At 36.8% G+C, this 13,336-nt stretch overlaps 1 protein-coding gene across 9 annotated transcripts in view; it reads right to left on the bottom strand.

Annotated features, from left to right (window-relative positions):
- PTPN13 (protein tyrosine phosphatase, non-receptor type 13 (APO-1/CD95 (Fas)-associated phosphatase)) overlaps window positions 1-13,336 on the bottom strand; it is a 223,360-nt gene that overhangs the window by 65,117 nt on the left and 144,907 nt on the right. For 6 of the 9 annotated variants that reach the window (XM_010833760.1, XM_010833762.1, XM_010833764.1 and 3 more), the window contains 4 exons: window positions 11,852-12,014; window positions 6,803-7,220; window positions 6,565-6,662; window positions 4,947-5,003 (listed from right to left, as the gene is read on the bottom strand). In XM_010833760.1, coding sequence (XP_010832062.1) covers window positions 4,947-5,003; window positions 6,565-6,662; window positions 6,803-7,220; window positions 11,852-12,014 — 736 coding nt within the window. The remainder of the gene's footprint in view (window positions 1-4,946; window positions 5,004-6,564; window positions 6,663-6,802; window positions 7,221-11,851; window positions 12,015-13,336) is intronic. The other 3 variants (XM_010833766.1, XM_010833767.1, XM_010833768.1) reach the window with 1 other exon arrangement.

The following is a 13,336-nucleotide window of genomic DNA, read 5'->3' as shown; positions in this document are numbered from 1 at the left end:
GTAATGCTCAAAACTCTCCAAGCTAGGCTTCAACAGTTTGTGAACTGAGAACTTCCAGATGTACAAGCTGGATTTAGAAAAGGCAGAGGAACAAGAGATCAATTTGCCAATACCCTGTTGGATCATAGAAAAAGTTAGAGAATTCCAGAAAAACATCTACTTCTGGGGCATTGACTATGCTAAAGCCTTTGACTGTGTGGATCACAACAAACTGTGGAAAATTCTTAAACAGATGGGAGTATCAGACCACCTTATATGCCTCCTAAGAAGCCTGTATGCAGGTAAAAAAGCAGCAGTTAGAACCGGACATGAAACAATGAACTGGTTCCAAATCGGGAAATGAGTATGTCAAGGCTGTATACTGTCACCCTGCTTATTTAACTTATATGCCTAATGCATCATGCGAAATGCTGGGTTGGATGAAGCACAAACTGGAATCAAGATGGCTGGGAGAAATAATAATAACCTCAGATATGCAGATGACACTACCCTTATGGCAGAAAGTGAAGAGAACTAAAGAACCTCTTGATGAAGGTGAAAGAGGAGAGTAAAAAGCTGGCTTAAAACTCAACATTCAGAAAACGAAAATCATGGCATCTGCTCCCATCACTTCATGGCAAATAGATGGGGAAACAACAGAAACAGTGAGAGTTTATTTTCTTGGGTTCCAAAATGGTGACTGCAGCCATGAAACTAAAAGACGCTTGGTCCTTTGAAGAAAAGCTATGACAAATCTAGACAGCATATTAAAAAGCAGAGACATTACTTTGCCGACAAAGATCTGTCTAGTCAACGCTGTGGTTTTTCCATTACTCATGTATGGATGTGAAAGTTGGACCATAAAGAGGGTTGAGTACTGAACAATTGATGCTTTTGAACTGTGGTGTTGGAGAAGACTCTTGAGAGTCCCTTGGACTGCAAGGAGATCCAACCAATCAATCCTAAAGGAAATCAGTCCTGAATATTCATTGGAAGGACTGATGCTGAAGCTGCAGCTGCAATACTTTGGCCACCTGATGAGAAGAGCCAACTCATTAGAAAAGACCCTGATGCTGGGAAGATTGAAGGCAGGAGGGAAAAAGGACAACAGAGGATGAGATGGTTGGATGGCATCACTGACTCAATGAAGATGAGTTTGAGCAAGTTCTAGGAGATGGTGAAGAACAGGGCACCCTGGCATGCTGCAGTCCCTGGGGTTGCAAAGAGTTGGACATGACTGAGTGACTGAACAAGAATATGGTCAATTATTGTATAGCAAAGGAAGTAAAATATATGATTAAGTAAAGACAGTCTCTTCAATAGTGTTGCTTAAGGAAACTGGAATAGTACATGTCAAATAATGAGATTAGAAAATTTCCTCATACCATGTATAAAAATTAACCCCAAATGGATCAAAGACCCCAAACCATAAAACTCCTAGATGAGAACATAGGCAGAACCACACTTTGACATAAATTGTAGTAATATATTTTTGGATATGTCTCCTCAGGCAAATGACATAAAAGCAAAAATGAACAAATAAATTCAAAAACTTCTGCAAAGCACAGGAAACCACTGACAAAATGAAAAGACAATCTATCGAATAAGAGAAAGTATTTTGCAAATATGACCATTAAGGGATAATACCCAAAATATATAACTCATACAACTCAATATAAAAAACACAATCAAAAAAAAAAAATGACCCGAAGGCCTGAAAAGATATTTTTCCAAAGAAGACATACAAATGGTTGACAGGCCCAGAAAAAGATACTTGAAATCAATAATCATCAGAAATGCAGATTAAAACCACAATGAGCTATTACCTCACACCTGTCAGAATGGCTACATGCAAAAAACAAATGCTGTTGGGTATGGAGAAAAGAGAATCCTTGTACACTGTTGGTGGGAATGTAAAATGGTGCAGCCACTATGGAAAACAGTATGGATGTTTCTCAAAAACCTAAAAACAGAACTACCACGTGACCCAGCAATTCCACTCCTGGGTATATATCCAGGAAAAACAAAATCACTAATTCAAAAATACACATGTACCCCAAGGTTCATAGCCGCACAATTTACAAATATCCAAGATACAGAAGCAACCCAAGTGTCCATCAATAGAATGAATGGATAAAGATGTGATACACACACACACACACACACAATGGAATATCACTGTCATAAAAAGGAATGAAATTCTGTCATTTGCGGCAATGTGGATGAACCTAGAGAATAAGAATGCTGTGCTTACGGAGATAAGTCTGACAGAAAATACATATACTGTATGATATCGGTTACATGTGGAATCTAAAATATAAAACAAATGGATATATATTTAGCAAAACAGATGCACAGGTATAGGAAACAAACCAGTGGTCACCAGTGGGGAGACCGAATCAGGGAGGGTCGACAGGGGTATGGGATTAGGAGATACAAACTATCATGTATAAAGCAGATAAGCAACAAGATATATTGTACAGTACATGGAATTATTGCTTTGTAATAATAATAGATATTGCTTCATAATAACTTTTAATGAAGTATAAAATACTCTTCACTATGTTGTACTCTAGAAACTATTATAAATCAACCATAATTTTTAAAAAAGAAAAAAAGGGCTATTATACGATGTATCTTTTTTTGAAAGGTTAAGCAACCTTCTTTTGAAAAGGGGGGAGAAATTACAGTTAATCAAAGGACTAGAATCCTTTCCATACTTGTTTCATGAGATAGAACACTCTTGCCTTTTTCTTTTATCCTCTAAGTTCCACACTCTTTATGGGTCTCTGAAAGTTGTAAAAGGCTAAGATTAAATTTTATTCATTGGTCCTTATATTAAGTGGTAAATAATTCAGTATTACCTAATGCTCATTTCTAATTTTCTCCTAGTAGTCTTGATGAGCAAAGAAAAACACTGAAATTAGAATTAAAAAGTCCTGTATTTGACCAATGGGCAAATAACTTACTTTTTAATCTTCAGTTACCTTATCTGGAAAAACATGTTTGCCATGCTCTATTATGTCAAAACTCAATTCTCGACATTAATTAATTCAGGGCTACTTGGACTGATTCAAGGAGAATCTTAAAGAAAATATAAACTTGTCTGTAAGCCAACAGGGGAACGCCTCCATGGGAAGGTGGATTGGCCCTGCTGTAGGGGGCAGGTGGGAAAATACAGGTGTCCAGAACTTTAAACATAGATCCTACTCTGCACAGGCTGTTTATTTTGAATTCAGAATGTAAGTTCATATTCTTTCCCATTAGAATCTAGGTAAAGAACACATTTCAGGTTCTCATTCTTGAAAAGATTATTATTCAGCTTCTTTCAAAAGTTTAGCTGGGAAAAATAATACCTACAAATAATTAGGCATTATTATTCTAGGAGACAGCCTAAAGGGTGGTTTAGAGTGTGGGCTCTGGAAACAGACATCCTGCATTCAAATCACAGCACCAGCTTTTGCCAGCTCCATGACATACTGTGCACCTCAACCTTTTTGTTCTTTGGTGTCTCTCATGTGAAAAGGAAATAACATTAGATCCACCTCACAGGACTGTTGTAGGGACTGAGAGCTAAACACAACACACTTAGAAAAGTGTTTGGCACATAGTAAGCACTAAGGAACCGTCAGACAATAAGTACAACCATTACGGACATGTTAATAACTGAGTTCTTTTAGGTACAGAGGTATTCTAACTTCAGTCCATGAAAAACACTTGGTTATCAAAAAGCTATACAACAAGGTCTTAGTAACTTATGCCCAAGTGTAAGTTGACTAACTTTTTCTTTACTTGTATACCCTCAGACTTTTTGAGGATTGATACATGAAAAACTATGAAATGAAAAAAAATCTTTATTTGTTCTGAGAATTTAAGATATTATAAAAGTAAAAAGATCTACTTTGGGACACAATTTTGCTTCCCAAGAAAAATGTTCTTCTCTTGCATGTGTATTTGTATTTCTATTAGAGAATGAGAATTATACAAAATAACTTACTGGGGTCTGACAGTTTTGACCTACAAAAACAAGTTTCATACGGTTCAACCAATATTCATGCCTTTATTTTTGCCTTGGCTCTCAGGAAAATGAGGACAAAACTTAAAGTTTCATCAGGTTTAACAATATTAACACTTTTGATTAGCATATTTGCTTCCTTCTCATCAGGCTTCTGATTATTTCAACTTTAAGAATTTAAGGGTAAAACGTAAACATTTTTGGAGAAAAAATAGTGTATACATAGTGATAATAATATTCTTTAGACCCATGAAAGTTGTTAGAAAAATGAAATAATGTACATGAAAGTAAGCTAAATTCTAAACATTCTGAACCCACTGACTTTCAAATCATTGTACAAAGTTTTTTTTCCTACAATTCTGTTTCTTCTCAGATTCTTTCTAAACTCTTTACCTCAACATTTAAAGTCTTCAGATTCTTCCCAAAAGATTTATGGTAAGATTCAACAATAGTCCACATTTAGTTCTTAATCTTCACCTTGACCCCAGTATACCCCCAGTCTGAGGTTCGTACATTTCCTTGAATCTGGTTATCTTCTCCCATGTCTGCATGTCTTTGATCATACTGCGTCCTTGGTCTGAAATACTTATCTATACCACTTTGCCTGAATAAATACTCCTTTTATTTCAAGATTCAGCAGAAGTATCCCTTTCAAATAACTACCTGAGTTAAAGCTCTTTTCAATCAAAATTATCTCCCATCTAAGCTATCTTAGCTCCCCAATTAGTGTCCTTATCTCGAATTTGTGACTTCACAGTAGTCTACATTATAGGTCCCTTCACATCATCAAAATGCTGAAAACCACAACTCTCCTTTGACTCCAATGTAAGGCAAGGCTTAAAATCCTTGGCATGGAATTGAAAACTAATTATTAGTAGGTCCACGATGTTCTTACAAGGTACAAGAGAAAAAATATGATGGAAATGAGGGGAAAAACATTTTGTAAACCTACCATTTTCTTTTAAGGGTACTTGGGATGAAGAATTTCCAGAACTATGCAAAGTCATTCCTGTAGTATAAATTAGATTATTAGACAGTTTAAAAATTGTCAGATATTATATATAGAAGAAATTTCTTCTGATAAAATAATAAAAATCAATAAAACATCAAGGCAACAACAATTTCTGTTATTTACACTCAGAATAATGTCTTCCCACAATGAACTTAATTGAAACACAAATGTATTGTTTCTGACAATGACATTTTGATATGTCATATATGAAATGATGAAACTAAAATGATTTTTAAAGGTGTCTGTTCAAATGTTATAAGGAAGTTCAATATTCAAAAAGAATGAATAATCAATCAAAAACAAATACAGAAATTTTCTTTCATGGTTGAATTTTACTTGTGCTTTCCTATGGAATATTTACTACTCAGCACCTGATATGTGATGAATTTTTATGATGAACAAAGCCTTCCTAATGAAAATAACTTAAGAGTCTATAAGAGATCTCATTATACATGAATACACTTTGAAAATTACTTTCTTAAAGATTGAATTGGTGGCTTTTTAGGCTATTTTCAATGCATAGGGTAACCTATAAGATGGAGTCTTGTCTTTCAGCTATTTTAAGTTTCTTTTTAAGCAATTCAATTTAAATTGATGATAGTATAATCTCTGAAAGTTGTATAAATCTATATTGAAGTAATGTGACTTTCTATAAATATTTAACAACTATAGTGTACAGTTCTTTTTGACTTCATTTATTCCACTTATTCTCAATCCAATTACAGGGTGAGAAAATACTTTTTTAACTCTGTGTGCTTAGGGCTAAACAATCAAATTTAGTTCTAAGGGGGAGTTAATTAGTATTATTTAATAAAACAACTGCAGAGGGCATCCTTGTTGATCTCTTGTCTCCCTAGTTATTTCCTATTTTGAGTAATCATTCAGACCTTTATGCTTAAATATCCAGTCTTCTAAAGATGGATTCCCACATTTTTTCCCTTTTAAGATGCACAAAACAATAGTATGTGTATGTATCAGCAACACAAATGACTTTTGTCTAAAAGAGTTCATAGCTAGCTGGGAGAATCTGAGAAAACTTAAATCAACTAGGAATTTCTACCTAACAACCATAGCACAGTTCTTAAAACTTATCTCCTTTTTAGAGACAATTCCATTCAGAAAGTACCCTAAATAAACTTTTGTCCATTGTCTCCATTCAGAAAGTACCTTAAATAAACTGCTCTTCAAAACATGTAGCATTAGTGGAGTCTACTCTCACAGGCTGCAAGGAAAACCCAAAGGCTACCCAGAGCCATGGCACCAGACTGTCTGGGTTCTCTCGGTAAGACTGTCATGACTTTGAACTGCGACCAAGAGAAAGCAAACAGCCTATGCTGTGAGGCAATCACCTGTTAAATCAATTTTTTAAATTTGACTTGGTGCTTTTTGTTTTTGTTTTGGTATTTTTAAAGTAGTCTGAACTTTTATATTCACAAAAAGTTGAGACCATTAGGAAACAGGACCCCAAATTCTAACTTCCTGGTAATTAACATTGTCTCATTTCCTTCACTATGAGCAAGGGGCATAGGAGAAAGAAGGTAAGCCGGTTTATGCTGACCTAGAACATATGCTTGACCAAGGTCTTCAAAGGATGAGGAGTCTGATTCATGTTTCCTCCTTTCAGGACTTCTATTTAAACTCGCAACAGACTTTGAACTAAAGAGGGAAAAGCAAAGGTAGGAAGGGGGGAAGTGTCAATGTAAAAAAAAAAAAAAACGGTGAAAATAAATCATCAAAAACAAAAGTATGAAATGTAGAATTTACAAGTAGGTAGTTTGCCTTAATTATGTCCTTACTTATTGAGTTTTGTGACTCCTGCCAGAGATTCTGTATCAGATCTTGCCATCTGGTGAAGCGTTTTTCCTACCAACTCCGCAATGGTTTGTGGTGGGGGCTCCATGTTAACATTGACATTTTTCCGGTGAGGGTAGAGAGAGGCCTGACTGAGATCGTGGTATGATTTACTCATCCCTCTAGGCTTTTCCTCCCATGCAGTTTTGCCATTCTTCTCTTTTGCACTGTTTTGCAATGGCTGGCAAAGCGACAGCTCTGAGCAGGAGAGCCTCTTCAGAATCTCAGCTTGAACCGACAGAGGTCGAACGGCAAGTTTGTTCAGGGTGCTGCTGGCCAGACTACCAGTGCTGACTGCTCGTCCCATATTAAATCCTCTAACGGACTCTGCTTGGAGGTTCAGGCTCCTAAACGAAGCTCTCTCTACAAGGAAACAGGATTGCTTTACGTGATGGAAACACCATAGAATCTTTAGGAGAAGAGCTATTTTAAGAAATAGAAAAGACAGCATGCAGTTTTCACTCATTTTGATTGCCTGCAGAAGTAGGCAGCTTTCAGAGAGTGGCAATCGAGGGTTTTAAAAAGTAGGTGGGAAGATCCTGGTTTCCAGACCATCTCTCCATCCTTGTGGCTTTCTCACAGCCAGGGAGGGGCCCGGTCAGCCTTTCTAACTTCAGCTAGTGATCTTGGATTTACTAATGTTTGGGCTTCATTCAGGCTTGTTGACCCTGAGTTCCCAATTATAGTGCTCATTTACAAAGGAAAATGACATTTGACAGAGAATGACATTTAACCCTAGGAGTACCTCTGCTAAAACACCAGGGAACCAAGGATGGGGAGAGGGAGAGATCAAACCTGGACAGGCCGATATGGTGAGTTCATGCCTGAAAAAAGTTGTGCAGAGGAGAGTTTCGCCCAGAGAGAACATTCTTATAATTTTAAAAACTTATGGCAGATTGTGGTGATGTTTGCACAACTCGGTTAACAATGAGGATATATGAAAAATCACTAAATTGTGCACTTTAAGTGGGTAAATTGTACAGTATGTGAATTAGATCTCAATAGAACTATTACCCACCCCCCCCCAAAAAAAAACCCCAAAACAAAAAAAAAAACCTGAGACAAAAACCACCCAAAACAAAACAAAAACCTTTTATGGCAAATTTTCTGTCATTTTATTTCAATGTCAATACCACCTTCCCCTCTTATTGACTTTTTTCCTCACAGGATGTTTCTGTTAGTTAACACATCAATGAGCTGAGATTCTCTTTACGCTTAAATTCGTTTCAGTCTTAAATACTTATCCAAGTCTTCTTTTTGGGGCTAAATTTAGGGATACTTCCTAACAAGTAACTGACCATTCTATTTTGTGAGAGCCAATGTCATGTTAGTAGTTGAACATTTGAGGCTATAAATGAAAGCAATGAATCACAGAATTCTGGCGTCAAAATCCTTTCATGTATATAAAGGATCAGGAGCACAGAATTTCAAATGATTTGGTTGTTCATGCATTAGTAATCCACATCACAAGGCATACGCATTGGTCCCCCCATGGAAAGTACCAACCCTGTTTTGCACTCTACAGGGAATTACAGCTTGACCACTAAGTAAACAGTCCCCAAAACTTGTTTTTAAAAGAAAATGTCAAATGCTGTTGATTTGGATCTTTAGATTTTGTTTCATTTATCTTCTAATTCCCAGGAAAATTAATAATCAGTATTTCATCTCAGACATAAACAGACAGGAAAAACACTAAAATTCTTTCATGTTCATGCATCAGAATGAAGTTTAAATAAACATGTCTCACTGTCACCGGGAAAACTCATAATTTTTTTTTCTAAAGTAGAAGTGGACAGCAAGTTAAAACATGATAATAAAAAAAAGAGTGGTTTTAAAATTCCCAGAATAATCTTAAGCTTAAAATAGATTTTTTTTCTTAGAACAGATTACATTAATTCTGTTTTCTTTGAAAACAGAGTTTATTCAAAAATTCAAAACTGAGTCTGATACAGATTCAGCTGCTGGAAAATGCCTCTCTACCCAATACATTTCCTTACCCTGAAGGAAATGCAGACAAATTTTAGCAGGAATAGGATTAGACAGTTCAGCTTAGGTTATGTCTGTTTTGTAAACATACCAAGGATAATGCTATTCAAATCCATTCATAGCTCACTCCTGGGCAGAACTTAAAATCCGGCACATATTCATGGAATAGATAATAAACCAATCACTTATCTACTGTCCAACTACTTTTCACCTGGAATGGACTCCAACAAGGACCGCCAGGATGGGAAGGACATTAGAATGAACCTACATCCTATTACTAATGTTTCAAATTTGAACTCAAAGGCCACAGTCTGCAATCTACATGTTTCTATTGTCTTTTGTACTTGTTTTGTATCTCTTTATATCATCAACTTAACTGTATGCTCTCTGGATTCATTTACTTTTGCTAACCCATAGCACCTAGCAGAGTATCTTGTAAGCAGTAAGTGCTCAGTAAATGATTATTAATCTTAACTTCATTCCATGCAAATTAGTTTTTTGTAAAGTTATCAAAAGAAAGAACACTGGATTAGGAATTAAAAGATCAGGGTCCAGTCTTCTTTGACCTCTAACTATGAGGTGAAGGGAGACACTGTTTTCTCTGAACCTGTTTCCTCAGCAGTAAAATTTTGGGCTTAATGGCTTGTGAGGTTCTAGAAAGAACCCATATTATATGATGCTAAAAAAGCAACATACACTTGTGAGCCCCCCCATCAACCTCCTATAGATTACACCAGTTATTTTCACTTATTATTTTCACTGGTACAGACAGTTAAGTAGGCAGATGGTTACTTCTAAGCCGATTCCAAGAAGACATTAATTCCTTTGAAAGCTTACCAAAATAAGGGAATAGATGTGGCTAATACCACCTTAAAGTCCTTTAACATTTGAGCTAGGGATACACAGTTGTGTTCCAAGGGGCAAAACAGATTCGTTGAACATACTCACTGCACGGTTGAAGAAAACAAGACTTTGAAAAGTCAATTACTTTCCCAAGGTCATTCTACTACTACTACTATGTTGCTGCTGTTGCTACCACCACCACCACCACTATTATTACTAGTGGTGAAAGAGAAAGTCACTCAGCCGTGTCCAACTCTCTGCAACCCCATGGACTGTAGCCTGACAGACCCTTCTGTCCATGGAATTCTCCAGGCCAGAGTACTGGAGTGGGTAGCTGTTCCCTTCTCCAGGGGATCTTCCCAACCCAGGGATTGAACCTAGGTCTCCAGCATTGCAGGCAGATTCTTTACCATCTGAGCCACCAGGGAAGCCCCTTTACTAGTGGTAGCTGTTGTAAAACAATGTTGAAGATGGTGATGAAATAATCATAATATTTATTCAAAAGTTATTCTGTGCCAGGCACTTTTACATGCATGAATTCATTTCGTCTTCACAATAACCTTATGATGCCGGTATTACTACTATGATAACCATTTTACAGATGGGGAACTAAGGCAGAGAGTTTGAGTGGCCTGACCATGGTTTCAGAGCTTGCAAGCTCTGAACACTGGTTGGAACACTGGCAGTGTTGTTCCACAGTCCATACTCTTAACTACTACACTCTACCATTGAAATGTTGAGGGAAGAAGGCTGGCTTCATGGTTTTGACTCTTCACTACAGCACACTGTACCACCATCTATTATAACGTAACCCTCAATTGTTGCAATTTTGATTTGTATTTAAGAGAATATTAGTCCAAGTAGGAATACGGATAGCTCTGATAAGTTTGATATTTTATGATCTTTTGAAAATACATAAGCGCATACACACTTTTTAGCAGAGCAAAGTAGGGAAAGAAAAGGAACAATAGGATCATAGTAGTAGTAGTTATCATATTTTAGCATGCATAAAAATCATTACAGAGGAAAGCCTGTTAAAATGCAGATTCCAGGGACAAAATGCCCAAAGATTGTGATTCACTAAGTTTCAGGTAGGTTTCTGGAATCTTCATTTTTAATAAGTATACAGTCCCTACCATCTTGATTCTGAAAAAGTGAGAAACATCTATTCATAGGTTGCCATCACCCAAGTCTGACCCTACAGGGAATATATCTTTCTGTAAGATTTTAGGACAGGAGAAAGTTTGGATAAAGAATTCATAGGGCTCTACTGCACAAAGTCATCAGTGCTACCATATTTAATTTTTTAATCAAATTCTTCAGAATGCTTCGCTAAAGTCCCTAAGAACTGACTGTGCAGAACTAGACTTTCTACAACCTTAATCACTACACATGGCCTTGTAGAGTAAGCTTTAAATATTTCAGCTCTGATTATTTTCAGAGCTAAACTAGTTTCTTCTGTTGGTTCCTCTGCAAAAGTTAAATCACTCTCCTGAGCGCTCACGTTGGGCACTATAAGTTATTCACTTCAGTCTCAGAACAGGGATGTGACCAAGTTCAAAGGAAATGGATCATCCCTAAAACTGTTATGGTATGTAACTCCCCTTGCTCCCTGCCTTGTTTCCCATGTTTTTCCCTCATCTGGAGAGTCCTTCCATTTATCTTCAGTCTACTTAACTATTTTTGTCCTTCAAATTTCAATTCAAGTGCGACTACTCTCATACTCTCTCCTTTGATCTCCCTTTCCTCCTGTAATGTAGATCACAGAGGCTGTGCAATATAACCTGTTCTTAAAACTCTGACCCTCTCGTGTGTATTACTGTTTCATGTATATTGTCCTTATCTTCCCAAACAGTGTGTAAGCTTACTATGGGTAGAGAATATGACTGAAACTTTTACAGTATTTATTGATACACTGGCTAGCCTAACGATAAGCACAAAATAGTTCAACAGGTACTCCCTGACTCATCAGGGCTGTTTATTTTCAAAATATCCATGAAATTGATGCCTCGGCTTCATTTATGATACCTTTATGAGTTTGACTCAGTCATTTGACATCTACGTACCTTGTCATTTTCATCCTAAATATGGAAGTCCTTTTAAAGTTTGTGGCAAAAATCATGCATTTACCCTGGAGGTATCTGACACAGTTTGCACCTCCTTACCAATATCCTGGGCATCTTGGTTGCTCTGTCTTGCTCTCATTTGCAGCTGGAACTTATGCTGGGAAGAGCAGAGGTGCAGCAGGTACTGGCATATCTTACTGTTGTCTGTCTGGAAGGCATGTTTTATTCCATCTGAAGTATTCTGCAATGTGATTTTCTTTTTCTGCAATATTAATCAGTGGTATTAAAAATTAGGATATTTCCCTATCTAAAAACAATTCTAGAAACAATAATGAATAAGTTGAGACATTATTTTTATTTCACATCATTAGGCACGCATATTCATTGACTTCTATCTAATATAAATATAGAAAAATATAATCCTGTATTGTTAGAAATTCAGAAAAGAAATGAAATTAATATTGTTTGCCACTTTTAGAAACTGTAGCTTAAGTCAGACTATATAAACTGTATACCAGCCATCAACAAAGGGGTTCCCAGGTGGTGCAATGGTAAAGGATCTGCCTGCCACTACAGGGGACGGAAGATATGTGGGTCGATCCTTGGGTTGGAAAGATCCCCTGAAGGAGGAAGTGGAAACCCACTCCAGTATTCTTGCCTGGAAAGCTTCACAGACAGAGGAGCCTGGCAGGCTACTTCATGGGGTCGCAAATAGTTGGACATGACTGAGTGACTTAGCACACATGCATGGAGCCATGAGCAAGGGAAACAGTTTCCTTTAAAGATTACTGATATTTTGAGTTTACCGCAATGTTTACAAACACCAGAACTGTGTGAAAAAAAAATGACAAGAAATATATATCCTAATCCTTTGGATAAAGAAAATGAAGTTCATCAAAAACTGGTATAATATCCAACAATAAGAACTGTGATTTAGTCAAGAAAAATCTTGGTGGCATAAAGGCTGGGCTGGAAGATGTGGGAAATTATGGAAAATGTTGGCATATAAAAGCATCGGATAATGTAACTGCTGGGCTCAGAGATGAAACACATCAATATTTAGAGACATTTAGCAAGAATGTCTTGCTAAATTCAGGGAAAGGAAGAGAACCACAAATCACCTGTACCTCCCTGTTTCTTAAAAAAATGAATGTCTCTCATATAAGAGGACATCTTAATACTGTGACCTATATTCTAGCTTGCAGCGATCCATATGCCTTAAAAGATGCCGTAAAGATGAGCTTTCATCATGTCAGGGATCTAAGACTAATGTCTCTAGAGAATGGCTCAAGCCCCGTTAGATCTGCTGTAGCTCCCGGCTTCTTCTACTCTATAAATTATTCTATTTCATGTCCTTTGTCTTTATGTCAAATGCAGAAACATGCTCAGACAAGTCAAATTTCACAGGCTCACAAAAGATGTAACAGAGTATTATTCAAACTCTGTTATGAAGAGATGGCAAGTGCCATCTCCATGATTCCTGGTCTTAAAAACAAAATAAGACTATTAAATTCTTGCTAGATGTTGTTACCAATGAGATCTGGGGGACCCTGTTCACTCTGTTAAAAAAAAAAAAAAAGGAGG

This window comes from Bison bison, unplaced genomic scaffold, assembly GCF_000754665.1.
Source record: "Bison bison bison isolate TAMUID 2011002044 unplaced genomic scaffold, Bison_UMD1.0 scf7180017863888, whole genome shotgun sequence".
Taxonomy (NCBI): Eukaryota; Metazoa; Chordata; class Mammalia; order Artiodactyla; family Bovidae; genus Bison; species Bison bison.
The sequence above is the reverse complement of the archived record's forward strand: the minus strand, read 5'-3'. Positions and strand labels throughout refer to the sequence as shown.